The 26,986-nt window shown below is 42.2% G+C and overlaps 1 protein-coding gene across 12 annotated transcripts in view; it reads right to left on the minus strand.

The window, feature by feature from the left end:
• ZNF521 (zinc finger protein 521) overlaps nucleotides 1-26,986 on the minus strand; it is a 290,508-nt gene that overhangs the window by 156,792 nt on the left and 106,730 nt on the right. For all 12 annotated transcript variants that reach the window (XM_035125723.3, XM_035125714.2, XM_035125716.2 and 9 more), the window contains one exon: nucleotides 7,375-10,727. In XM_035125723.3, the coding sequence (XP_034981614.1) occupies nucleotides 7,375-10,287 (2,913 nt within the window). In that variant the 5' untranslated portion in view covers nucleotides 10,288-10,727. The remainder of the gene's footprint in view (nucleotides 1-7,374; nucleotides 10,728-26,986) is intronic.

Genomic DNA, 26,986 nt, shown 5'->3' on the forward strand with positions numbered 1-26,986 from the left:
CTACGCTGAGACATAGACTGACAGTGAATAGCTCAAGGTGGTCTAGGGAGTTTCATAGATGAGTGGTGATTTTAACCCTGGTCTCCTACAATCTAGTCTATTTAATATCCCTCCACATTCTGGCAAAAAACCATAGAAGTAAATAAGGTGGTGATGGGCTGTAATCATTTTCCATTGGGCTGAAAGTTTAGTGGTGGGACCTTGTTAATAGTTCTGTGTGGCACCTTCCACCAACCAATTCAAACTCCAGTCTTATCTAGGGGACATCCTCATGGAATTTGGTGGGGATTATTTCTGACAAATATATAGTTACTGTGACATAGACCCAAGCTAGAAATTGAGATAGCAGGGAACCCCCCTAAACCAAAGTTAGACACTTTTCAGTTGAGTTAGGCACTGAGCACTTACACAACTGCAATGCTTTTGTGTCCACATCTTTGCAAGGGAGGAGGGTGGGAATAAAATGAGAACAGCTTTGCCCAACCTACAGGACCTCCTTGGTCACAGGCTGCCCTCACCAAGTCTAGGCCCTACCAGCTGCCACTGCTTTGAATCCAAAAAGATCTGGAAAGCACTATGTTGGCTACTTCTGATTTAGAAAGAACTGTCCTGGCTATCCCTGTATTAGTAGGAAGAACTATCTTGCTCTCTGGATTGCAAGAAGAAGCTATTTTTCAGTGTCCAAGGCTAGAAGAGAGAGCTGCCCATAGGCATGAATATAGAAAGGGATTGGGACTGGGCACCAGGGTGACTGTTATTGCCAATCAATTCTATCAAACTCCACCTCCATCGGCCACCATTTTTTGTGACTGGTGGGTGTCAGTAATTTTAAGACATCTCAAGTGGCTGCATGAGAACAGAAAGACTGAGAAGCTCTGCATTAAGCCATGGTCCCTCCTTAGCACTACTTTTCTGGCACAAGGCCCAAAGATCAAGCAGCAAGTTGGGGGGATGCTTTATTTAGCATTATTATGGTTTTCACACAATATATCTTTGCATGGGTTCCACTTTGTAATGGCAATGCTTCTTTAAAAACATGGGTCTATTGTTTAAAGAAACTTTGTCCCAAATTTCTACTGCAACTGCTGAGTGCAAACAGGAAATTCCCTGGTATGCCTTCTTCATTAAGCTCTTCTCCCTTATTTCCAGTTCTCAAAAATGTCTTATATCTCTGGTAAAATAAATTGTCCACTTGGGAACAAAATTTTAATTCGATTTTGAGTGAGATAAAACACTCTCCACAACTATGAAGCCCTCTTTCCTACTCTGCATTTCTTTACAAGGCTTTTATGGTGAAACCAGAGGCACTAGGCACACATTATTCATGCATACAATATATGCATGAGTAAGGGAGAACTGGCCATGTCCCAGCATAGTTTGCACCACTGGCCTCACTCCCTTGATGCTCCAATCTTGTGCTGCACCTATGTGTGCTCAGCTAAATACAAGTAAGTGCCCTTTTGCAGGCTCCATTGCTCAGTGGTAGAGCATCTGTTTTGTATGCAAAAGATCCCAGATTGAGTCCCAGCTAGGACTAGGAATGTCTCCCAGTTAGCAGGATTCCTGTTATCAGTCAGTGTAGACAACACTGAGCTAGATTTGGTCCATCAGTATAACAAGCTCCCCTCCCTCCGTCTCTCCCAAGACCAGAAGTGGTATGAAGCAGCAGCAGCAGAGACAGGCACGTTGGCATAGTCTCAGATTGCTTGGGCAGCTGTGGGAAAGAGGGTGTCTTCAGCCTCAACAACTTCCTTATAGGAGCAAGAGCTACTGAGAAGACTTGCTGTGCTCATTAGGCATGGCTCCCCTGAGCAAGCTATGTTTCTCCTTGGAGAGTTAACTTCACATACTCTATCTGAATTTTTGCTGGCTCACTGCCTGACACGCAGAAAGAGAGATACAAAGCAAAAAGGGCACAACACAAAAGAAAAGAAAAGAAAAGTGAAAAGGCCCTTTCTACTGCCTAAACATGCCCACATGCCAACAGCCAAGGGGTCCTAGGTGTGCTCATACCTCTATAATGCCTGGGTGATGGGACACAAGAGCCGAATACACAAGGAAGGACGGGATACTTTCTTTCAACAATGCATTCATGTCTTAAGCCCTTGAAACCGACTCCTAGACAACTCTGTCTGGCTCCTAAGTTTTGCAAAAAAAAATTAAATTTTTTTTTGCACTCCTGGCTATAACAAATGTAGAATGCTGATGTTCACTGTGATATTTTGTACCTGTGATACTCATTCACTCCCCTCCCAACCACAGCTGTTATGCTAATAATAAAAAAGTCCAACAAGCAATGCTATAAGACAATGAGATAGCATTCAAGCGACCAACCACTTTTTCTACCCACAATCAGCAACAGCTGTGTCCAATAAAAGTAACAGTTTGCAAGTGCTCACTGGAGAATACTCCTTCAACACTTATGCCTCTCGCAAATTTTGTAAATGCTCTCAGGATTCTGGGGCAACATGTAGGGCTCTTTAAAATTTTATAAATCTGCATCACCTTAAAAAACCCTACTGACATCCAGTGTCTCCATTTCACCTCTGAAAACAATGTGATTTATTTTGATAAATAAGCCTGCCACCTTTTGTCCCCACTGCCACCTTTAAGGATCCCCCTCTATTTCACTCTCAGCATCTGAATGGGGGAAAAAACCACTTAGCTCTGGAAGCAGTGATAAACATCATTCTTTAAATAAGAAGAGCAACAAGGAAGGTAGGTAAGAACTTTTGCCCCCATACGATTACAACTGGCTTTTTGTGCTGTTCAAACAAAGAGCAGAGTTATAGGCAGTAGTGGCCCACACTGTGTGACACTCCCTGCTCCTCCTCCTCTTGCTAAACAGCAGCAAAATATAGTGCTGGGAAGCTGGAAAAGCAATGCATCCCTCCTGCTGCCTACCGGTCACAGGACCAGAACTAAGGGATAAAGTGAAAACTGCTGCAATTCTTGATTTAAATTTTTTAAAGTTAATTATTTGCAAGCCACGTTTAAGCATGAACGCATGAAGGCCATTTTGGTCCTCCTTCAGTCATGCTGCTGTGAGCTAAGCCATGGTTTGGCTCAGTATGTTGCCTTGCTTCAAACCACGAGTTGCAACCAAGGTTTGTTCTCAGTTTGCAGCTCATAGTTTGTCTGGAGGGGAATAATAATGATAATGATAATGATAATGATAATGATAATGATAATGATAATATATTATTTATACCCCGCCCATCTAGTTGGGTTTCCCCAGCCACTCTGGGCGGCTTCCAACAGAAGTATTAAAATACACTAATTTCTTAAAGACTAAAAGCTTCCCTAAACAGAGAAACCACGAGCCTGGGTTCAGATGACATGCTAAGCCAAACCATGGCTTAGGTTACAGCAGTACAGCAGGACCAGAACAGCAAACTGGCCTTGATCTCCTCTCCGGGAGCCCAGATGCTCACAAACTTGTGCTATGCCACAGTTTGATTTAGCACTGCACACAAACTGAGCTTTAAAAAACCGAAGCGTGACAATGGCCTGGGTTAGGTGGCATGCTAAGCCAAACCTTAGTTTAGTGAGGCTGTGCAAATGTTCAAGCTCCCAGAGAGGATCTTGCAGCAGCTATCCTCCCCACTGGTACTTTTTGATGCTGCGCTAAGCCAAGACAAGCCAAGGTTTGGATATGTGTATCATCCTAACCAGGACTGGTGGTTAAGCACTCCTCTCATTGATAGCAAGCTGTAGCAAAGAGCCATAGGAGCCAATAAAGGAGACATGGTTCCCCCAAGAAAATATTTGAGGGCCCCGCCCCAAGTTATAGGGCATTGCCATTCAAATGGTGTGTGTGTTGCTATGTCATATGATTGATTATGTGGGGCGCAGCTTACCAGCCCCCCCCCCATTTTATTCAAGTTGGCACCCCTACAAGAGCAAATCTTTGCATGATCTTGCGGAGCTAAGGTTTGGCTTAATGTATCACACAAACCAGCTCAGTGTTTTAAATGTAAGATAACATTTAGACCAGAAGCAGGGTTTTTTTATCATTCAAAAGTTGTATAAAGCACGTGTTAATTGAATCCCATGCTGTCACTTTTTAGAACTGCATCACTTCCATTTCAGCTAGCAATAATCACTGGTTCTCAGCTTCTCAGGTAGGCCCCTTTTATGCATGATGAACAAAGTGAAGACAGAGGTGCTTTTTTATTATGTCTGTTTTTATAAGACTTTGCTAACAATCCCACTGTAAGCGTTATCCAATTACAGAGGCTGGATCTAGACACATCAACAAAGCGTTTCAGTTAAACTTTGTATGAGAAATCAGGTTGGCAAAAACGGAACTCCACAGCACCATCTGGTGTCACAGTGTCAGAATTCATAAACAATGCATATAAAGCACTTTTTCTTTGCCAATGTAGCTGAGTCCCAAGTTGCCCTCAACAGATACCTTGCCAGTCTCCTATTAGAAACAATGCCCCAACTGTTGGAGGTGGTGATTCCAATATTTAAATTAATTTATTCCAAAAGTATTTAGGAGCTATCCTTCTCCTTCACCTGTGCCCTATATCTCCATTGCAGTGAATGAAACAACTGTGCCCTTTCTCTCCCTGGTTGTTTTCCTTTATGGTGGCCCTTTAGAATCCTTGGAAGATGCCTCTCATGTCCCTAAGTGCTCTAGACTATCCATTCAAGCCCACTTCAGTGTGTCCCTCGAAGCCCTGCATTTCGAATCTTACCATTTTCCCCCTTCATATATTTTTTTGAGACCTTGCTCCACTTATGTGTGTTTCAAATTGTGATGACCTGAAGGTGGACACGATATTCCAGCTGAGCCCTAATCAGGGCCAAGTAGAGCAATACCATGAAATCCCATGATCTGAATAAAGTGTTTCAGTTCATGCAGTCCCAAGTGTGATTATTAGGCCCTTTGCCTAACACTTACATATGCAAAATATTAGCTAAGTAAAAGCTGGAACAAACTGAAAATATCCTTCCACTCTCCAAGAAGAAAAATGTGAAATCATCATCACTAAGTGTCTTCCCTCTTCCCTGTAATCTATAGGCTCTTAAAACTGCCAATTGCCTTTTCTGGACAGCTTCTGGCAACTTCAAGGTTCTCAAAATTCACTAATTCTTTATACACTTTGCTGTGTTTTTAGTGGGTCTGGGGAAAGCAAAGACTTTTCTAAACCTTAGAATATATTGGCCAACTTGAGAAAGGATAATAAAGCTAACACAGCACAAATCAGCATATCATATGTTATTGTTTCTATGCTTATCAATTTTTGCGATGGAACCAGAGGGAGACATTAGTTTTCTATTGCCTTCATTTGGAGAGAGAGACTACTGGTATTCAATAAACTTGTTATGGGATTGCTACAGTATTTGCTTATCCCAGCAGGTGTTAACGCAAATATGGATGAGTGGCAGCAGCAGAAATATCAAGTATATGGGCATATCCCCATGCCCAACTTATCAGCGATATGAGGAAAGGAGTTACATGTTTCATACATTTAGCCACTTCCAATCCAACAACCATTCAAAAGCAATCCGTTTCATGTTTAATTTGCAGGTTCCTTTGAAGTGCTTGAAATCTAATGCCCACGCCTAAGGCCATAAGGAAAGATAATGCTTTTTATTTGTCTGACATTTCCTGCAATGGTTGCCAATATTTTACTGGCCCTATTGGTGTGCCTTTAACAACAACTTGATGTTCAGGCAGTAGAAGGTAAATAATTTTATTTATATATTTCAGAGCTTTTATGCCCTGCCAGATCATACACTTATCTCATAAACTTATGCTGTTTTCTAAAGATCGGGGTGCTGTGAAGTGTACAAGAGCAGGATAGCTCTTTTTTTCTGATCCGCTGGCATCCTGCAAGCGCTATGGCATGGGCTGTTCACAATGCCGCCGAACATAGGTCCCTTTTTCTCTGGCAATCAAGAAGGACTGAGAGTATAAAAGGGAATACTTTCCCCAATTTTCTAATGAGCATCTATGCAGACTTGCAGTAGAAAAATTAAAAGAATGTAAGAAATCGGAAGGATCAGACTAATAGCCTACCTAATCCAGTGGCCAGATACATATGAGATGCAGGTAAAGGTAAGCCGTCGAAAGGTCCTTTACCTTTACCTTACCTTATAAATGAGATGCTCACAAGCATGACACAAGCACAGTCCCATTCTTCAAGTAATTCAGAGGCATCTCAATTCATGCTCATGTCTTTGAGAACACCTAATTAATCTGTATCAAGGATCAACAGATTATAAAGGGCTCTGGAAATAAGGTTTGGATGAGCAGGATCAAAACTACCCGTTTCCTTAAAGGAAATCAAATGACGTAGACTAAGCATAGACACTGGGTTGCTGCGACACATTTGGACTACCACAACTTTCCCCCCTGGCTATGCTTAGTTTCTACATAGTCACAATCTACATATCAGGCTTTCAGGCGAATAGGTATGCATGGGTGTGGTAGGAGGATAGGGGAACAAGACTTAAAGTGCCTGGATGCAGGCCATGGGCAATATGTTTTCTTCCCCTTGTGTAAACAAAATGGAAACTAAAGCAAGTCAAGGGATAACTAATGTACATTTAAGTGTGCTTGGGAATGCCCCCTTTGGCAATTCTAATTCGTGTTAGTGATTATGATAATAGAACAAGGCCATAGCATTTACTGCAAATTAATTAATCTGGAATAAGAGTGTGATCTTGTTAATGCCCCATGGGACACTCACATTTGTACAATTTTATGTTACAGATTATTCTGCAAGAAATGTTAATCATCTGATGCCTGGCTTGATATTCTGTCAAACATGCACACACAGAAATAAAAATTAAATTGCAGTGAAAAGACTAATTTGCCCTTTAGCAAAAGTAGGTGTTACACTGTGGCGTTTCTTTTTAATCAAAGTAGAGCAAGACAGGGGAAAATTAATGTCAACAACATAATTTACAAAAATAGCCCTCCTGCTCTGTTGCTCACAAATATTTTCAAAAACAGCGCTCTGCATGCCAACGCTTTGGCTTGATGTAGTTTACTTTTGTGTCATTAACACTCTGTGCCGTAAGCATAACTCAGAACTAGGGATTCCAACTCGAAATGAACCTCAGCTAAGATTCCAGCTCTCAGTTGTGCTGGCATGAAGATTATTCTCTTCAGTGATAAAGAAGACAATATCCTAGGGAGACTGGAATTAGTCCTACTCTGCATCATTCAAGCCAAAACACAAGGCTTATCAAGAAGCAAGTAATTGCTAGCTAGCTAATGGCTATGGGAGATACACCACACATTCCGGCTAAGCATATCCTGGCAAATAACTAGCAAAATAAAAAATAAAAAATGATACTATGCATTTTTTAAATAAATCAAAGGTCTGCTTTTAAGCAAAGAAAGAGAATTACCTCTTCAGATTGAGATGGACTGATTCTGGGCATTGGTGATACTTGTGGTGTTTTCAGATGTGTACTATTGCTGTCTGGAATGAGCTCTCTATGGACTGACTGGATGTGGTTTTGAAGTTCACTTTCCGATTCAAATTTAACATTGCAACTTGAACAACGAGTCTTCAACCCTCCTGCTTTGCTTTTGTTCTCTGCGGAACTCAAGTTCTCATTCTGGCCCATGCCTTGCCTATTACTGCTGGAAGGGATGTTGACGCTTGGACTGCCACTTTTGCTGAGATTAACGCAGGCAGCACACAGACCATATGGCAGGCCATTGATGTCAAGTTTCACCAAGTCCTGTTTTGAACGGAATTCCTTCAGGCAAGAAGCACATTTGTACAGCTTCTGGAGATGCTGCACTCGCCCTGTGGCCTGCACTGCCGAAGTGCTGCTCGTCTTCTGCATGTGAAATGTCCCATGGATCTTCAGCTCCAAAGTGGAAGTCACTGTTTGCATACATACCACACAACGGAATCCTGTCAAGGAGTTTCGCAAATCAGGGTGCATCTGGCAATGCTCCAAAAACTCTTCCTCGCTCTGAAGAGGCATTTTGCAAATTCTGCAGTTCCCTGTATCTAGGCTCTTACTATGTGTGACTTTATGTTCTGTAAGAGTCAGAAGAGACGGAAACCGCTCACCGCATATTGGGCACATATAGTGTTTCACCGGACCCAAATGTGTCTGCATGTGTTCACGGAGTCCGTTTTCTGAAAAGAACGTCCGAGAGCACACATTGCACTTGTAGTTCCCTTTAATCAGTTCTGCCTTTTTCTTAATTATGGCACTTTCCCCAGGTCGGATGTTGTGATCTCGCAGCTGGTGGTTTTGCAGGAGAGACTCCATTGTATAGGCCGCCCCGCAAATATCACATCCGTACATTGGCTCAGATGTATCAACGTCTTCTTCACTGCCATCATGGCTATTGTGTGACTCCTGGCTATTTGTCAGCAAGGTCTGTAGCTCTACTTCTTCTTTCTGAACTGGCTCAGATGCTCCATTGGTTCCACAATTAGGGGTTTTTGTTTCAAAGACGCAGTGCTTTTCCCTCAAGTGTTTCTCCAGCAGTATGATGGCATGAAATGCTTTGCTGCAAAACTTGCAGTTGTACTTTTTGCTGTGTGTTGTGATGTGGCACTGCAGCTCCACCTCGGTACCAAAAGACTCGCCACAAAAGATACACTTGTGCACTTTTCCTTGGTTCTCGAGATGGTTGTGTTTGACATGGAGCTGCAAGTCCGTCTCGTTGCGGAAATCCCAGTTGCAGGAGGTGCACCTGTACACCTTCTTTTCGTTGCTGTGCTTCACGGCCAGGTGAAGCTGAATGGAGACCTTTGAATCAAACACTTCTTGGCACAAAGTGCAGCGGAAAAACACGAAGGTATGCATGTCAAGCAAGTGCTTCTGCAAGTCATCCACTGAAGTAAACTGCTTGTCACAACTTTCACAGATGTAGTAAGTGGAGGTGATCATGAAGTGGATGGTCACGTGCTTCAGCAGGGACTCTTGGTTTGGAAACTCCTTGTTGCACTGAGGACAAGTCAGTTTGGGTAGGACAGTGTCAAGGTGTGTTTTTAAGTGAGTCTGGAAACCATCCAAGGAAGTGTACTTAGCACCACACTGATTGCAAATGTATTCTCCAGTAGAGCGTGGAGGGGCACCACCAACAGCTTGCATCATCTTTAAAGAAGCCTGCTCTATAGTCACTGGAGATAAGGGGCTCATGGCTCTAGATTTCTTTCCATTATGAATGTAGTTTAGCGCTAACGGAATGTTCTTGTGATTTTCCTTTATATGTTTATTCAGTTTAAGAACACTATTAAATATTGGGGAATTTGTACAATAAGAACAAGAATATACTTCCACAACTGGGTCCTTGGGGGTTCCCAGCACAGGAGAACCAAAACGGGAACTACTGAGATCACAATGGACTTGTCTAATATGCTCTTCCAAAGAAGAATCGGTAAGAAATCCCATGTAACAATGGGGACAAAAGAACGCATTACTGTCCTTAGCAACTGGATTTGCAAATCCGTGATTACATCTAATGTGTTCCTGAAGAGTGTTGAGGTCATTGAAAACATCCGAGCAGAAGTTGCACTGGTAGATCATAGCAGGCATGGTCGAAACAATCAGCGCAGGATCTGGGCCTTCGTGTATTTGTTTAAGATGCTCGTTCAGATTGTAAAGCGAAGGTAATACTTCTAAACAATACTGGCAAATATGGGCCTGTTCGGGTTTATCTAAATGCATAGTTTTCAGGTGTATCTGGAGCACTGCAAGGCTCGAAAACAATTGCTTGCTGCAGTATATGCAGCTGTAGGTAACCTTGGCTTGCTTGCTTGAAGGCCCCGTGATATCTGTCACCTGTTGGGCTGCCCGTTTTCTTCCACGGCCTTTTGTTATGGGGGGAGCTGTTTCAACCATAGTTGAACTATCCACTGAGAGGTTTGAATCTGGTGTAGTGCTAGACACTGAGGTATAGCCAACAGTCACTAAAGAGGGGCTGTTGCTATGGTTGCATGATTCGGGCTGCTGGTGGCTATCCATGTGGCTATATAGCTCTTCGACACTATGGAAGTTCTCTGAGCAAATACTGCACATGTGTTTCTTTTCCGCTCCATTGTGAGCCTGCTCCATGTGGTTTACAAGGGAACTTTCCTCTACAAAGAGTTCGTGGCAGTAAACGCACTGAAGAGCAGCTCTGTCTTCATTCGGGGAACACTCCGGGTGGCATTCTGCTATGTGCTTCTGAAGGTCTTCGGGGAAATCAAAACCTTCTTCACATTGACTGCACTTCTGAGTGTCCTTCATTTTCCAGTCCTCCATCCGGCCAGACTGAGAACCATCTTTGTTCCTCTCGTGGACTTGCATGTGACCATGAAGCGAACTAGAGGAGAGGAACCCACGCCGGCAAATGGCACACTTATATGGCTTGTTAGAGGTATGAGTCTTTAGGTGGATTTTAAGGTGATCGCTTCTCGAAAACGCTGCATCGCACTCACTGCAGTGGTATTTCTTATCCCCCGTGTGGAGTTTGATGTGGCGATCTCTGCTCCGCTTGTGTTTGAAAAGGCGGCTGCAATACGTGCACTTGAAAGGGAGCTTGTCGCTGTGACTTTGCTCGTGGTGCTTCAAATAGCTGAGGCGGCTGAACGACTTGTCGCAAAACTGGCAGGGGTAGGGCAGTCCAGGAACACCTTCGTCTTCGCCAAAATCACAGCCGTCTCCATGGCTTGGGGAAGTCTGATCTTTGCTTGAAGGTGAAGAAGCTGGCCATGAGCAGGAAGGGTCATCCTCAATGTCTACTCCATCTGAAAAAAGGGAGGTAAGAGAAACAAACGGTTAAGGGCTTCCTCTTCAGACGGTACTTGTCATGAATATATACATTTGATCAGAAATGTATTGAAATGCACATGAAATTGTACAACATCGGCAGACTGCCTTCTGCACCCGCACCCATCTTCTATAATATACTAATTCAAATCAGATGGTAAACTAGGAAAAAGCCATGAAATCGGTCTGTTCCCGCATTATCCTTTTATTGCTTTTATCATTTGTGGTTGCTTGATGCATATTATGCATTGACATCTTTATTAAAATGCAGATTTTAATATACTTAATGTGTCTTTTGTATCCACCATAAAATGATTTGTATACTACGGGAACAACTCGAAGTGCCAACCATGGAAAAAGTATTAGAAAATCATTTTAGAATTAAGAGTCACCCGCATGCCTAATATTTAATAAAAACAGAGTAATTCAACTTTCTCGCTTTTGTATTAAACTTGGTCCTGAAAAGAACATAGTTTAATGGGTTATTAGGAATTTTGGTGCCCAGGTACAAGAATTAAAGAAGAAAGCATAAAACACAATGAAAAAAATATCTTCAGAAACATGGCTGTTGGGAGCTGGTGACACCCTCTTACTACTTTGTTGCAGTTTCCCACTTGAACTCAGATAATTTAGCAGCTACTAACCAGCACCAAGATAAATACATGGCTAATAACCATAGCTGCCAAGTTATCCCTTTTTTACAGGGATTTTCCCTTATGCTGAAGAGGCTTCCTCGTGAGAAAAGCGAAAACTTGGCAGCTATGTAATAACATGTGACTTTGTATTAGGTTTATATTGAGTCAGCCAGGGTTAAGTGAAAGGAGTGAACTTCACAAAAGCTAGATTCGAACCGTGTATTATCTTCTTCTAAAGTTCAAGAGGTTGCCCACCATTTCTTCCTCTTTGCAAAAAAAACTTTACCGGCGGAACTTCCTTAGTAAAACAGAGCCTGAACATTTAGGTGATCATAGACAAAGCAACTTGCAAAAAAAAACTGGAAACAGGAACAAATGACAAATTATTATGGTAAAAGCTGAAAGATTTATGAGTAACAATGAAAAGACAAACAAGAACATACGCCAAGTAGTAACTAAAATGACTTAGCTATTATACTACTTCATTTCTGGGTTTTAGGCTGAAACCTATAGAAACCAATTTGTCAATTTCATTTTTAGATGGATAATGTCTACAAATCACTCATGACAGAAAATACTCTAAGAAGAAGTGTTTCACTGCTAGAGTCAAAAATTAGTTAACTCAAAATACTTGTATCGTTATACTGTATATTAACATAAATTTATGCTGATTTCAGTTCCATTCGTGTACAACTGTTTATTCTGTCAAATGATTTGTTTCTAGTTATTTAGAGTACAAACTAGCACAAAGTTCTCTTATTCATATACATTGAAGTGAATGAGAGCTATGTAAGAAACTACCCATTAATCTCAAAAGGATATGCACAGGAAAAATTCCTAGTGTATTGTCTCTTAACGGAACCATTCATTTTAGTGTTTAAAACACTGATCCAGCAAACGAAACACCTGACATTTGAAGTATTAAACAAAACCTATTTATTTATTTATTTATTTATATTATAGGTAATAATATTTCTTGCAATACCAAGTCAGTTTTAAAAACAAAAACCCTGAATAATCACCCTTGGAGAAATCATATTAAATGTGTGCCAATAAATAAATAAATTCAAAATTCCTTAATACCTACAGTCTCTAAAAGCCAAATTATTTATCATACAACATAAAAGCCACAATTGGCTTACAGAAAAACATTTCAAGTCTGCTTTCTTTAAAGTAACAAGATTTCACCAGATTGTGAACTTTATGCTTATCCACAGGAAACAGAAGAGGATTTGTCCTTTTCCTGCATTTCGAAACCGATAACAACACCATCTCACTATCAATGCCAGACAGCTACCACCTAACCCTAAGAAAACAACCAATACCATTCCTGGATCCTTGCCCATTGCAACAATGCTTTTAAGTGCAAGCTGAACAGTGGACAGGTTTGTGTCCTCTTCTTTATTACTCAGAGGCTTTCCACAAGCTATGCCCGATTCCTGTCAGGATCCTCAAACTGCTCCATGATCCAAAAAGATTAAAAATTAAATGGGTTACCACACAGGGAGCATCTTGCGGATAAGGCAGCCTACCGATATGGGAAGAAGCACAGAAGTCAGATTTGACTTCAGCTGTCCCATCTTCTAGACAAAATATTTTACAGTAAGTAGGCTACATTCATTAGGGCAATACCTTCTCTAAATATCATACAGCAGCTTCAATGTGCATGATGCTTCACAGGATACAAAGGGACAAGTCCTTGGCCTGCAAAAGTTAGTTGCTTCCTTTACACAAACTTAGGCTTGATCACACACTTAGGGCAGGATTCTCCTCCCCACACCCTGTGTGTCCCTTGCACCCTCTAAAATGGGCTTGGGAGAATCCCCAGAACAACATGTTGAGGGAAAAGATTGGGGGGGAGGTCATCCCATCTGGCAAGTTGCAATGCTTGTAATAGCACATGCAAAACATAGTTTTTAAAGAGTGATTTGAAGGATGTGAAGTTGTGTTCTGTGAGGTGTTTTCAAGCACAAAGGGCAGCAAGGTAGAAAAAGCAGGTATGTTTGAGGGAGTCAGTGCAGGATGCCCGAGCTAGAGAAGGGAGAGGCACGGAAAGCAATGTACTGTATCAGGAGAAATGATCTTAGACAGGGGTCAGCAAACCTTTTCAGCAGGGGGCTGGTCCACTGTCCCTCAGACCTTGTGGGGAGGCAGACTATAATTTGAATTAAAAAAAGAACAAATTTCTATGCCCCACAAATAACCCAGAGTTGCATTTTAAATAAAAGGACACATTCTACTCATGTAAAAACACGCTGATTCCTGGACCGTCTGTGGGCCAGATTTAGAAGGTGATTGGGCCGCATCTGGCCCCTGGGCCTTAGTTTGCTAACCCATGGTCTTAGAGGTGGGAGTGGCCATGGAGAGCTTCCAACAAAATGTCAAAGAGGAACATCACATTGCACATATTACAAAACTTCAGATGTAACTTTACCAATATAACTTTTACATTATCTCATAATTTCACCTGACAAATCCTAATGTACGCATTAAAGGTAAAGGTAAAGGGACCCCTGACCATTAGGTCCAGTCGTGACCAACTCTGGGGTGGCGGCGCTCATCTCGCATTATTGGCCGAGGGAGCCGGCGTACAGCTTCCAGGTCATGTGGCCAGTATGACAAAGTCGCTTCTGGCAAGCCAGAGCAGCACACGGAAACGCCGTTTACCTTCCCGCCGGAGCGGTCCCTATTTATCTACTTGCACTTTGATGTGCTTTCGAACTGCTAGGTTGGCAGGAGCTGGGACCAAGCAACGGGAGCTCACCCCGTCGCAGGCATTCGAACCGCCGACCTTCTGATCAGCAAGCCCTAGGCTCTGTGGTTTAACCCACAGCGCCACCTGCGTCCCTTAATGTACGTGTTAGAATGTGCAAATGTGTGCACATAATGCACATCTCTCTCACACACACAATCTACAGAGACACCCCCCCCCCTTTGACAGAATTTTGGACCTCAGGAAAGTCCATAATTACCACCCCTTTGTCTATCCCACAACACCCTCACCCCTTGGCAGTTCTTTTCCTTTGGGTTCCTTTAGGGGAAAGGGCTGTCTTGAAATATTTCCTGCCTGATGGATTACAGCTCCTCAGGGCATGATCTGACCAGCTTCCCCTCCCCTCCTGAAGTGCTCAGCCAGGAAGGGAGGGGGGGGGGAAACCTCCAGACATATGGCTTGGCTCCCTGAAGAATCAAGTCCTGAGCATTCTTTCCATGTCCCCAGCCCTTCCAAGAACACCCCACCCACCAAAACACTCTCTTTCTCATCAAGTCTACTGTCCTTAAAGGGGCACAAGAAAACCATTTCAAGGAAAATGATTCATGTTCTGTGAGGAGCACTGATCAACATCAAGCAGCTGGAGCTTCAAATGCAACTGCTTCATTTTGTTGAAACTTTAAGGGATATTCTGGTCTTTGTTTTAAACACCAAAAGCAATATTTGTAGATTGGTGAGTGTTTGGAACATTGCACTACTGCCAAGACTCTATTGTATTAAAATCACTTTCCTTTTGTAGCTAGTGCCTGATCACTTTACCTATTACTATTACTATTACAGTTACTTTACCTATAACTGTTCTCCTCAAACTTATTTTGTTTATTGGTATACTTTCCTTTCCTTTTTTTAAAAAACTAGCTCCCTTTGCTTCCTTCTAAGGTTCTTTCAACTTTAACATAAGACACCCCCCCTCCAAAATGAAGATCAATGAACTTCAGAAGCAGCACTGACTTATTCTCATGAATCAGGCCCAAAATGATTCAGTGGAATAATAACCCCTAGTGTTAAAAGGATATCTCATTTAAAACAATATTAAGACTGCAGAGAGCTAATTATTGCAACTCCATTTTAAAAGTGAAATTCTACATTTTCTACACTGTAAAGGGATCTCTTGCTGCATTGATACCTGGTAAGATTTCCCATTTGGTATGAACAGAAATTAACAAGAATTTCCTAGGGAAGATTGGAGGGGTGGGCACACGGAGGAAGGAAGTTGCACATACAAATTGGGTGAAACAGACTGGGAGAAATCCACACAGAGGATCAGCTCTGTACCAAGTAATGGCTGCTTACCCTGTTTCTCATATTTTAAGACATACCCATAAAATAAGCCATAGCAGTATTTTTAAGCATTCAAGGAATATAAGCCATACCCCGAAAATAAGACATAGTGATAGGCGCAGCAGCAATGCCGGCCACGGCAGGAGGAGGAGGAAAAAAATAAGACATCCCTTGAAAATAAGCCATAGTGTGTTTTTTTTGAGGAAAAAATAAATATAAGACATGTCTTATAATATGAGAAACACGGTAGAGTTCCACAGAAGGGAGATAGAAGCAGACCAGGGAGCCTCATGTCACCATTGTGCAATTACACAGAATGTAAGGGATCTCTTTGCTGTACATTATCAAAGCCAAAACAATGGCAAAGCAAGATGTGCTGACTCCAGAAAGGATATGGAACTAGCAATCATAAAACCCATGGGAAATGTGCAGTAGCAGCCATGTTTACTCTAAAATATGGGCAGAAACAGGCAACAGCCTTTCGGAAACTAGCTGAACAGTGTTGCTGCTATCAAGGTAGGGAGTAAGTTCCTCCTATAAGGTCCATTGAATTCATATGCCTCGTTTGTGGATTGAAGATGACCTGCATTTTGAGGACTGACCAATATGTTGTGATGAGTTCCATGTTTCTTTTCAATACCTTTCTTTTTCTGCTTTACAAAATGAAGCTTGCTTGTGGTCCCTAAAGACATATTTTTTTTGGTATTCCACCAAGCTTTTTATTGATTTGATTGCTGCCTCTTCCTGACACAAATGTATCCGTTTAAAACAATTGTTTGGTTTAACTTTTTTTACTGTAAATTCCTTGTGAGGGGTTGAAATAAGTAATAAACAAAGAGGGACCTGGGCAACTTCTTGCACTGCTTTTCCACAGAAAATCACCCACCCATCAAAAGGGGGAAAAGGGGAAAAGTTGCTTTTACAAATACCAGCGTCCTCTCAGTAATTGTGGTAAAAGCAGCTGAGGGCAGAACGTTTTCAGCCTGGGAACCTTGTGAGTGGTTTCAGAAGCTGCATCAAAATGCAGTATTGGCTGCTGCTATGATAGATAGATAGATAGATAGATAGATAGATAGATAGATAGATAGATAGATAGATAGATAGATAGATGTAAAAAGAATAAGACCCTGTAATATACTGTATAGTTCATGCCTTACAAAATTGAGCAGTGGAATACTGTGAACTCCATGGCAATGCAGAAACAGATACATAAAGGACATGCTGAAGGAGGCCAATGCTACTCATATTAACCTATATACTTTTATACACAACTTTTGTTTTCAAACTACTTTGATCCAAAGTCCATTTACGGACACACATATTAAATTTGTCTTGAGAAGCAGTGGGATTTTTACAGACTATACCCTGAAGCGTTCCCCAGAGTATTTCATGACTTGAGGAGTGAGGGAGATAAAGTACATTTTCTAAATCAACGATTGTGTGTGAGTGTATACACATGTGCATATTTCCCTTTAAATCCTACCAGTCACTAAGTGCTACTTACTGTAAATGCCTTTTTTGTGTTACTGCAAGGATTCTGTGTTCCAATGTGATGCACTTAGCATGTCCATGTTAATTTTTAATTTTGGGAACCAGGCACTTCACACCAGCTGACGTCTAAAGCGAGGCCTAGCTTGTGCAATTGAAGAGAGAGAAAAGATGCTAGAAATCAGCTGCATGGGCTATGAAGTCTATTTACACATGCAGATTTGAATGGATCATTAGTGCATCGAGGGGAGCTCCCCCCACCCCACAGCAGCTCTTACTTGCTGAGTTTCACCATTTCCATAAAGCACATTAAAACAAGTGTGTGAACACACTGAGATGAAAGTACCAAACACTCTTGAGATTTCCAGTGGAAAGTAGAGCTGCCTGACTTTTCTCCAAGCAGACAGGAATGCCCATGATTCAGCAGCCTGAGTAAATAAAAGAGGTCCTTATTTCCTAATTTTTCTGGCTGGCCACACTGCAGCACTCTCTGTGCCGCTGCCAACGGCAATGCAAAGCTGGAACTACACCCAGCAGCTGAAGGACTGTCTTTGTTAGCTAGCCAGGCCTTCCTGGCCATCTTCTGGCAACAAAACTACCATATCCTGCAAGAAAGATCTCCGTCTCGGGCTCGAGAGCACTCTAGTCTGCCTAATAGGACCAAACAACAGATTTTTGCCCTGTCTGTGTTGGAGGAAGACAGCTGGAAACTCAGTTAGTGGCAAAGTAACACCTGTTCAGTCATATTTATGGGGAAAGTGCTCTGCTAACAGAAAAGTGAAGTAATACCAGAAGGAGTTATTCCACAGGGGTGGGATGAAGGAGGCATCAAAGCACAAAGCACCTCTGTGGTGCAAGCAGCCAGCCACTCATGTGCCAACCTCAATAGTTGTGAAGTCTTGAAAGTGATCTTATCCCCCAGTGCCGCTCACTGAATTAACAGAGCTGCTTCTGAACAACGTGGCCAGGCATCAGAAAGGGGCATGACTTACACACATTTGGGCTCAACTGTTTTGCAAGCAGAAAAGTAGGAGCTCTGTTCTCCCTTTTCTATGTATTTGCCTTTATTTTGGCTGACATAGCCAAAGCTCTTAACAGGCTTGTGATCCAAATCAACAGGGGCTTGAGTGCTTTTGAAAACACCACTCTATAATCAGCTCAAAGCAAAACAATTAAAAAAATTGTAAAGAACATGGAAATGGCTCTAGGCCCCTGTTAAAATTAGTGGAACCTCCTAACAAAATCAGCTGCGTGCTCGTTATGATGCAATTAGCTGGTCAATTGGGGCAAAACATCGCTTTTTTACAGGACATTATCAGCTAGATCCAATTACACATAGGTCCCGCTCACTATGCAAAAATTCGCTTATCCGAATGTAAATAATTAGGCTGAAACATCACTATACACCCCACAGATTCAGGTATCTGATTCAGGTTCCTGCTTGGCAGGGGGTTGGACTGGATGGCCCTTGTGGTCTCTTCCAACTCTATGATTCTATGACTTCCTTACTTGTTCCTTACTGCCTTTTCAGGGAGAAACCCTGCAGGGAGGGAGAGGGGGGGAGAGATCAGGCAGGGAGCAGGAGATATCAGAAATTCAGTTTTTCATTTGTATCTTTTCTGTTGGATGGCTGCAGTCATTTAAGCAAAAACCATGGTGTTGTGTTTTTTTGGTGAAGGGGGACTGGACAAATCCCAGATTAGAAATGCTTCCATAGGAAGCAATGGAAATCATGGACTCGTTATGTGAACGCTCGCCTAACAAACAATTTCCAGGGAATGCATTGTGTTCTGTAAGTGAGACCTGTATGCAACCATAAAGCAAGCTTTCTCTCCAAAGGAGGCATCAGTACTTTCCTGGAAGAATTAAAATATCCTTCCTGACTCAAAGGAGCTCTTAGATAAGCCAGGACTAGACATCAGGAATCCACCGTCAACCTATCAGACTTAGTTCCGGCACCTCTCCTGAGGGTTCCGGCAGACCCTCTCTGTGTCCATAATTATCCTGGTGTTGAGGGCAGGCTGAGTGTTTTCTGGGTAGAGGAATCTGGATGGGCTGGCAGCTGGTGCTTTTATTCTCTTCCGAAAGAAGCTCTTTCAGGGAGGCACGTTTTCTGGTTGCTCCCTAAAAGCAGCTCAGCAACTTTGGTGTCCTCCTGAAAGCAGTCAACAACTTAGGGTTGTCCGTCAAAAAAAAAGTTGGGATTTCCTGCACCTCTTTTTTTAAGAAAAAAAGAAGCACTGTTTACACTGACATTCATATGGTTGTGCTTCAGGTTGCTTTTGGGTGGATGGTGATGTAAGGGGCAGTTGTTCAAGCCTTTTCATGCAGATCTTCTCTCAGCACAATGATACCTTCTCACCCCACCCCATTCTGCCAAACGTAAAGAACACGTTTGTTTTGTGAAGAAGGGAAACAGGCAACCTTCCATCCTCACAGCTCCAGCTGGGCCTAGTTTCCTATCAGAGCTTTGGATATTGTAAAGTTGCCAAATATATAAAAAATGGGACTTTCATTTTCATCATTTGGGGATGTTCATTAATAAAAATTCAGATCTGTTTAGTAAAATAAGCAAGTCTCTAAAGGATTTTTTAAAAGACGGAAGATCCCATCATTTCCCATTGTTGTGATCCCAGAGCAGGTCGTAACAATCTAAAAATTAAATCAGGCTACAACAGAACACAATTTAAAGCAGCAGCCAAAAAGTTGTCAAAGCCTATCTCAACAAAATACAGCGATAGGAGATAGACTCTGGACCAACAGTTGTGTAAGGTACAGTGAGGGGGGGAGTATTTGATCCCCTGCTAAATTTGCCCGTTTGCCCTCTGACAAAGAAATGACCAGTCCATAATTTTAATGGTAGGTTTATTGTAGCTGTGAGAGACAGAATAACAACAGGAAAACCCCCAGAAACCCAGAAGACAAAAGTCAGAGATTGATGTGCATTATAATGAGTTCAATACCGTAAGTATTTGCATCTTTGCAAAAGATGACTTAGTACTTGGTGGCAAAACCCTTGTTGGCAATTACAGAGGTCAGACGTTTCTTGTAGGTGGCCACCAGGCTTGCACATATCTCAGGAGGTATTTTGTCCCACTCCTCTTTGCAGATCCACTCCAAGTTAGTAAGATTTCAAGGCTCAAACCTTCAGATCCCTCCACAGATTTTCGATGGGATTAAAGTCTGGAGACTGGCTAGGCCACTCCAGGACCTTAATGTGCTTCTTCCTGAGCCACTCCTATGTTGCCTTGGCTGTGTGTTTTGGGTCATTGTCATGCTGGAATACCCATCCTCGACCCATTTTCAATACCCTGGCTGAGGGAAGGAGGTGCTTACCCAAGATTTGATGATACATGGTCCTGTCCATTGTCCCTTCGATGCGGTGAAGGTATCCTGTCCCCTTAGCAGAAAAACACCCCCAAAGCATAATATGTCCCCCTCCATGTTTGACGGTGGGGATAGTGTTCTTGGGGTTGTAGGCAACATTCCTCCTCCTCCAAACACGACGACTTGAGTTGATGCCAAAGAGTTCGATTTTGGTATCATCTGACCACAACACTTTCACCCAGTTCTCTCTGGGTCATTCAGATGTGCATTGGCAAACTGCAGATGGGCCTGTAGATGTGCTGTCTTCAGCAAGGGGACCTTGCAGGCTCTGCAAGATCTCAGTCCTTCACGGCGTAGTGTGTTACCAACTGTTTTCATGGTGACTACGGCCCCAGCTGCCCTGAGATCATTGACAAGTTCCCCTCATGGTTCTGGGCTGCTTCACCACCGTTCTTCTGACCATTGCAACTCCACGAGATGATATCTTGCATGGAGCCTCAGACCGAGGGAGGTTGACAGTTATTTTGTGTTTCTTCCATTTGCAAATTATTGCACCAACTGTTGTCACCTTCTCACCAAACTGCTTGGCAATAGTCTTGTAGCCCAGTCCAGCCTTGTGCATGTCTACAATCTTGTCCCTGACATCCTTGGACAGCTCTTTGGTCTTGGTCATGGCGGCTACTTTGGAATCTGCTGGATTGATTGCTTCTGTCGACAGGTGTCTTTTGTACAGGTACTGTAAGGAGCTGGGATTACAGGTAAGACCTCTCCCTTACAGCAGGTGCTTCTAATCTCAGCTCGTTCCACACAGTGAAGATACCACTTATTTCACTCATTATAATGCACATCAATTTCAGACTTTTGTCTTCTGGGGTTTTTCCTGTTGTTATTTTGTCTCTCACAGCTACAATAAACCTACCATTAAAATTATGGACTGGTCATTTCTTTGTCAGAGGGCAAACGGGCAAATTTAGCAGGGGATCAAATACTTTCCCCCCTCACTATATACAAAGGAGGTACTGATACACAAAATATGCTAAACACCACACAGAATGATGCTGCACGAGGGTGGAAATTCACCTTTAGCCTAGCGTCTCATGCATATATTGTTATGGACACTGTAGGCCGTGAAATATACATAAGACTGATGAAATCAAAACTCTACCCCAGGACAAAAGCATTCACTTATTGCTACAGCTGGATGTGAGCATCCTCTTGGAGACATAACAGAGCACCAAAGGAGGCATGTGATCTCCCACAACAGAATTAGTAGGCTGGTGTCGACTTGCTTTCAGCACCTTAAGCCTTATCAGCCATAAGACTCTGACATTGTTTCATGACCACAGCAACAGCAGTTGAGGGATTGCCATTCCTGTCATAGACAGTTTCACCTGCTTCAAGTTGCTGACCAGTGAGGGGGGAAGGCCTCTCCACAATTCTTGATGCTACTACCAAGTGGTCAGCCTGGCCAGTTACGTATATGTGCTACTACTGTGCATGGAGCCACTTGAAGAACCTATGAATCCATATGTAAAGCAAATCAGTTACCTCTTGAGTCCCACTTTTATGTCGTAAGGCCACAGAAACACGTTGATTTCTCCTAAAATTAGGAGTCACCAAGCAGCCTACAGCTGCTGGATTAGTACATGATCAAACAGAAAATATGGTACATCAGAGGGCTAGACACCTCCCAGTTGCAGGCCTTGCTGATATATTTTTGCTACCTGGGCTAGTTAACTGTAACGACAGACCTGTCCTTGGGCCCATAACTGTCCTTGGGCCCAGGGGGCTCAGTATGATGTATGTGGAAGTACAACCTAGTAAGGTTCCTTAACAGAGACAGGATTTACAACAATGGTTACTTTCGAAGAAAACACTGTACAGAAAAAGAATTGACAAAGCAATATATTCCAGCAGTGGGATGAAAACAGACACACCAGTATATCCCTAGACTTATTTGCATATTTACATGTACACAAACATAAAAGCAGGCATACTGTGCATGGAGCCGGACACACTTTTGGCATACATTCCAACACAAATTTAAATGATATTAAATAGGAAATTAACAAATATAACCAAGGTAAGTCAGTTGACCAGACAGATAGTAGGCCTCTGGTGCCTCAACACCAGCTCCTGTCGAATAGTATTTTATTTTTAGTTTTTTGCACCAGAGTTACTACATATCATATAGCTTGTAATAGTTTGTTTCAGATTTCGAGGCAGGGTATACCTTTTATTATTACCAAAGTGCAACTAATTGTCTAGAAAGCTACCCTGAAAATACGAGAAGGCATGTCAGGGAAATGTGATGGTCTGACCAAATCAAAAAGACCTCAGGTATTATTGAGATAAAATACTGTGCACTTGCTGGGCATAAGGCCATACTAATAAATATAATACTTGGCTATGATTTTCTCAGCACATCACATAATGTAAACTTGCTTAACATCTGTGATATTCAGATAATACACAATATGTGTATCAATCGTAGAGCACACATTTCAGTCTTTTCGCACAACTATCAATTCTTATAGTTTACTTAGAACCCATTGAGTCTACACAATTCTATGTTGTCCCAGAAGGTATGTGATTTCCAAGCAAGAAATATAGTTATACGGTACCTTTTTAAAAATAAAATAAAATGTGGGCACCGTAATAAGTTACCAAGCCTCAAGCCATTTTCAATAGAGGATCATACATTATTACACAATTTCCTCCATTTGCTCTCAATAGAAATATAAACAGTTTTGGAAAAGCTGCAACTTTAATAATACAACCACCACATTTTTTTCACATCAGTGGCCCCACATTAAACTCACTCATTTGTCTCATAACTTATTTAACTGCTTGAAAACTAATACTCTGTAATGGGCATTCAAAAGAGAAATGTGAACTTTAAAAATTATTTATAATTTACAGATGTTTTTAAAATGTATCAATATTTCAAAACTACTCTGGGAGGACCAATTAAATGCATTAACAGTTGGGTTACTTGGGGAGAAAGTTAAAGGGGTTCTGCATTAACAATAGCATCTGGTGGCTTTTTCTGTTTTAGACACTGTGACAAGAGAGGAAAGAGATTCCAGACTCTGACAACAAAAATCCTTCTAATGTCTGAAGTATTTCTTTCATGCTTAGGTAATAAGCTTATTTTCCCAAGTAGGTTTTTCTAGCAGAAAGTTCTATTATCAAATAAGATATTCTGCCTGTAAGATATTCTTCCTCTAAGAGACAATAAATGATTTCTTTTTTATTATAAGTTCAAACAAAAGAACGATTTCAATGTCCATCTTTTCCACCTATGTTTATTCAGCATATTAAGATGAAAGGATGATTAAAATGTATAGATTTCACAGTCACCATCCATTTTGATTGAGTATATCCTTCAAACTATCTTTCAATTTATAATAGAACACTGAGACTCTTAATCTCAGAGTCCTGGGTTCAAGCCATTTTGGGGCAAAAAGATTACAGCATTGCAGGGGGTTGGCCTAGATGAGCCTCGTGGTCCCTTCCAACTCTACAATTAGGTATGTGCCTCATTCGAGATATCTGAAGGAATGCCCACATGCTTTAAGATCTTCTGGGGATACCATTCTTATACTATCCCCGAGTAAAGAAGATTGTTCCATTACCCAGGATAATATTTTGGTAGTGGCACCCAGCTTCGGAATGCCAAATACAAGTGGTGTTGACTCTTTAATTTTAAGTGCCAGTTTAAAAGCCTGTATCTTCATCCTGGTCTTTGGTAAGGAAGGGTCATGGGGTGACATTAGTAGCACTCAAATAGTGCAGAAACAGTCTTATAAGCTGACATATAAAAAAATATGTTTTGTTTCTACTGTAACCTGCCTGGGATCACAGTACAATGAAGGCTGATGTATAAATCCAATCATGGTGATTTGTTTTAGCTGTATTACAGTTTTTAAACTTAATTTGTGATAGTTTTTATTGATTTATATGTACTGTGTTTTAAAGTAGTTTTGTTTTTTGCTTTGCGTTGTTATGGGGCAACTATCTATCAACTATCTATCTATGTGATAATTATTTAAAATTTTATATGAGATTGGTTAACATACTGTTAACCAATGCCGATGATACAAAACAGAATTTAAATGCTTCAAGGGCAGTCCCACTGCAATAATCTAACTTAGATATGATCAAGGTGCATGTGATAGTGGCCAGTTCTGCACTCTCCAGGAAATGATGCTTGTTCTCTATTGCAATCTGCAGATTAAAGCCTTTTCATCCCATCCATCAACATTCATTTCCTATTCCTATTTTGTTTTCATATCACTCAAACATGCAGTCTAATGAAAAAGTGTTGGTTGAGCTTAAAAAGCCTGCTCACTTCTTTGGGACTTTGTAGCTAGCCTTAATAAAGGCATATCCTACTGTTACCTTTCGAGTTGTCAAACATTTGCCCACCGCTTCTTAGATTAATGACAAGCATACGAGAGCACTGCTGTTTCAATGGCTAGGTATATGCTTAGTTTGCCATGGTCAGATGCAACAACAAACAATGCTTTGATCAAACTACAAAGTGATTAAGTAACTCCCTTGCTAGGAAAGTAAAGAAAGACAGATGAGAAGGGGGAAGGTATAAACCAAGGTTTCGTTCTTGATCCTCTAAACTAGGGATGAGGAGCCTGTGGCCTTCCAGATGTTGCCGGAGTACAACTCCCATCATCTCAAACCGCTGGCTATGCTGGCTAGGGCTGATGGGAATTGCAGTCCAACAGCATCTGAAGGGCCATGTGTTGCCCACCCCTGCTCTAACCAGAGTTTTAGAGGATTTATCTGAATGCAGCTAGAGGGGGGTGCTAAACTTGGGTTTCCATAGCCAACACTAGCACTTTAGGCATTACAACAGACTAGCCAGGAAAAGGAGGAAGTGGGTGCAGCAGCCAGCATCTGTTCCCCATTTGATCCTAAATTGTGACATAAATAATAATAATAATAATATTTTATTTATACCCCGCCCTCCCCAGTCAAAACCGGGCTCAGGGCGGCTAACACCAATAAAATTACAATAAGACATGAAAGAAAAGAAAACAATTAATTAAAATACAGATTAAAATACAATGTTAAAATTTAAAATGCAGCCTCATTTTAAGCAGTCCATAAATCAAAACCATGAGGGAGGAAAACACAGGGGTCAGACTGAATCCAACCCAAAGGCCAGGCAGAACAGCTCTGTCTTGCAGGTCTTGCGGAAAGATGACAAATCCCGCAGGGCCCTGGTCTCCTGTGAAAGAGCGTTCCACCAAGTCGGGGCTAGTACTGAAAAGGCCCTGGCCCTAGTCGAGACCAATCTAACCACCTTATGGCTCGGAATCTCCAGAATGTTGTTATTTGTGGACCTTAAGGTCCTTAGCGGGGCATACCAGGAGAGGCGGTCCCGTAGGTTCAAGGGTCCTAAGCCACATAGGGCTTTAAAGGTCAAAACCAGCACCTTAAACCTGATCCTGTACTCTACTGGGAGCCAGTGCAGCTGGTAAAGCACTGGATGAATGTGATCCCGTGGCAAGGACCCCATAAGGAGCCTCGCTGCGGCATTCTGCACCCACTGGAGTTTCTGGGTCAACTTCAAGGGCAGCCCCGCATAGAGAGTGTTACAATAATCAAGCCTGGAGGTGACTGACCGTCGCATGGATCACTGTGGCCAGATCAGGGCGAGAGAGGTAAGGGACCAACTGCTTGATACGGCGGAGATGGAAAAACGCCACCTTAGCTGTGGCTGCAACCTGTGTCTCTGTGGAAAGGGAGGCGTCGAAGGTTACACCCAAACTCTTGACAGAGGGCGCTGGCACTAATTGAGCCCCTGCAAGAGAAGGGAGTTGGCCCCCCAACCCCATGTCATCCCGACCCAGCCAGAGGACCTCTGTCTTCAAAGGATTTAGCTTCAACCGGCTCCCACGTAGCCATCCAGCCACAGTTTCCAAGCACTTGGTCAGTGTGTCCGGGGCCGAGGCAGGGCGGCCGTCCATCAACAGATAGATTGATGCCAACCCAGCCCAAAACTCCAGACAATCTGGGCAAGGGGGTGCATAAAGATATTTAAAAGCATCAGGGAAAGGATTACGCCTTGTGGGACTCCACACCAAGGAGTGCCAGGGCAACAACTCCCTCCCTAGCACCACCCTCTGTCCCCGACGTGAGATAAAGGAGCGCAGCCATTGTTGGACTGTGCCCTGAATCCCCACGTCGGCACGGCGGTGGTCTACAACAGAACCTACTGTAAACAGAACCTACTGTAATTCCTGAGAGAGGAGCTATTCAGAGGACATGTGTTTTTACCTCTGAAGAACAGGTCAATGAGGGAAGCCTCCATTCATCCCTGCTCCTTGCAAAATAAGAAAATCAAAACTAGCAGGATTGTTTCATCCTGTAACATTGTAGACTACAGATGAGAGAAAGCAATGGGTGACAGTCAATTTCTTCAATGAGCCAAGTCATGTTAATTAATTACAATAAGCCTACTCTGAGTAAACATTAGTTGACTACCACCCAACATCATTTGTTCCCAGGCGTAATGATGCAAATTAATTTTGATCTAGCAGAGGCTGATGGGAGTATTTTGGTGTTGCATCTTTAACCGCATTATCTGCTGCTTGCTTTTAATGTCAGTTGCATGCAAGTTTCCCGGTGAGGTTTGACTTAATTGCAACTGGGGAAAAGTGAATCCGCTTTGCAGCCAACATTTTCTTTCTCTTACGTATGTATTCCA

Source organism: Zootoca vivipara, chromosome 8 (genome assembly GCF_965207765.1).
Source record: "Zootoca vivipara chromosome 8, rZooViv2.hap1.1, whole genome shotgun sequence".
NCBI classification, from domain to species: Eukaryota; Metazoa; Chordata; class Lepidosauria; order Squamata; family Lacertidae; genus Zootoca; species Zootoca vivipara.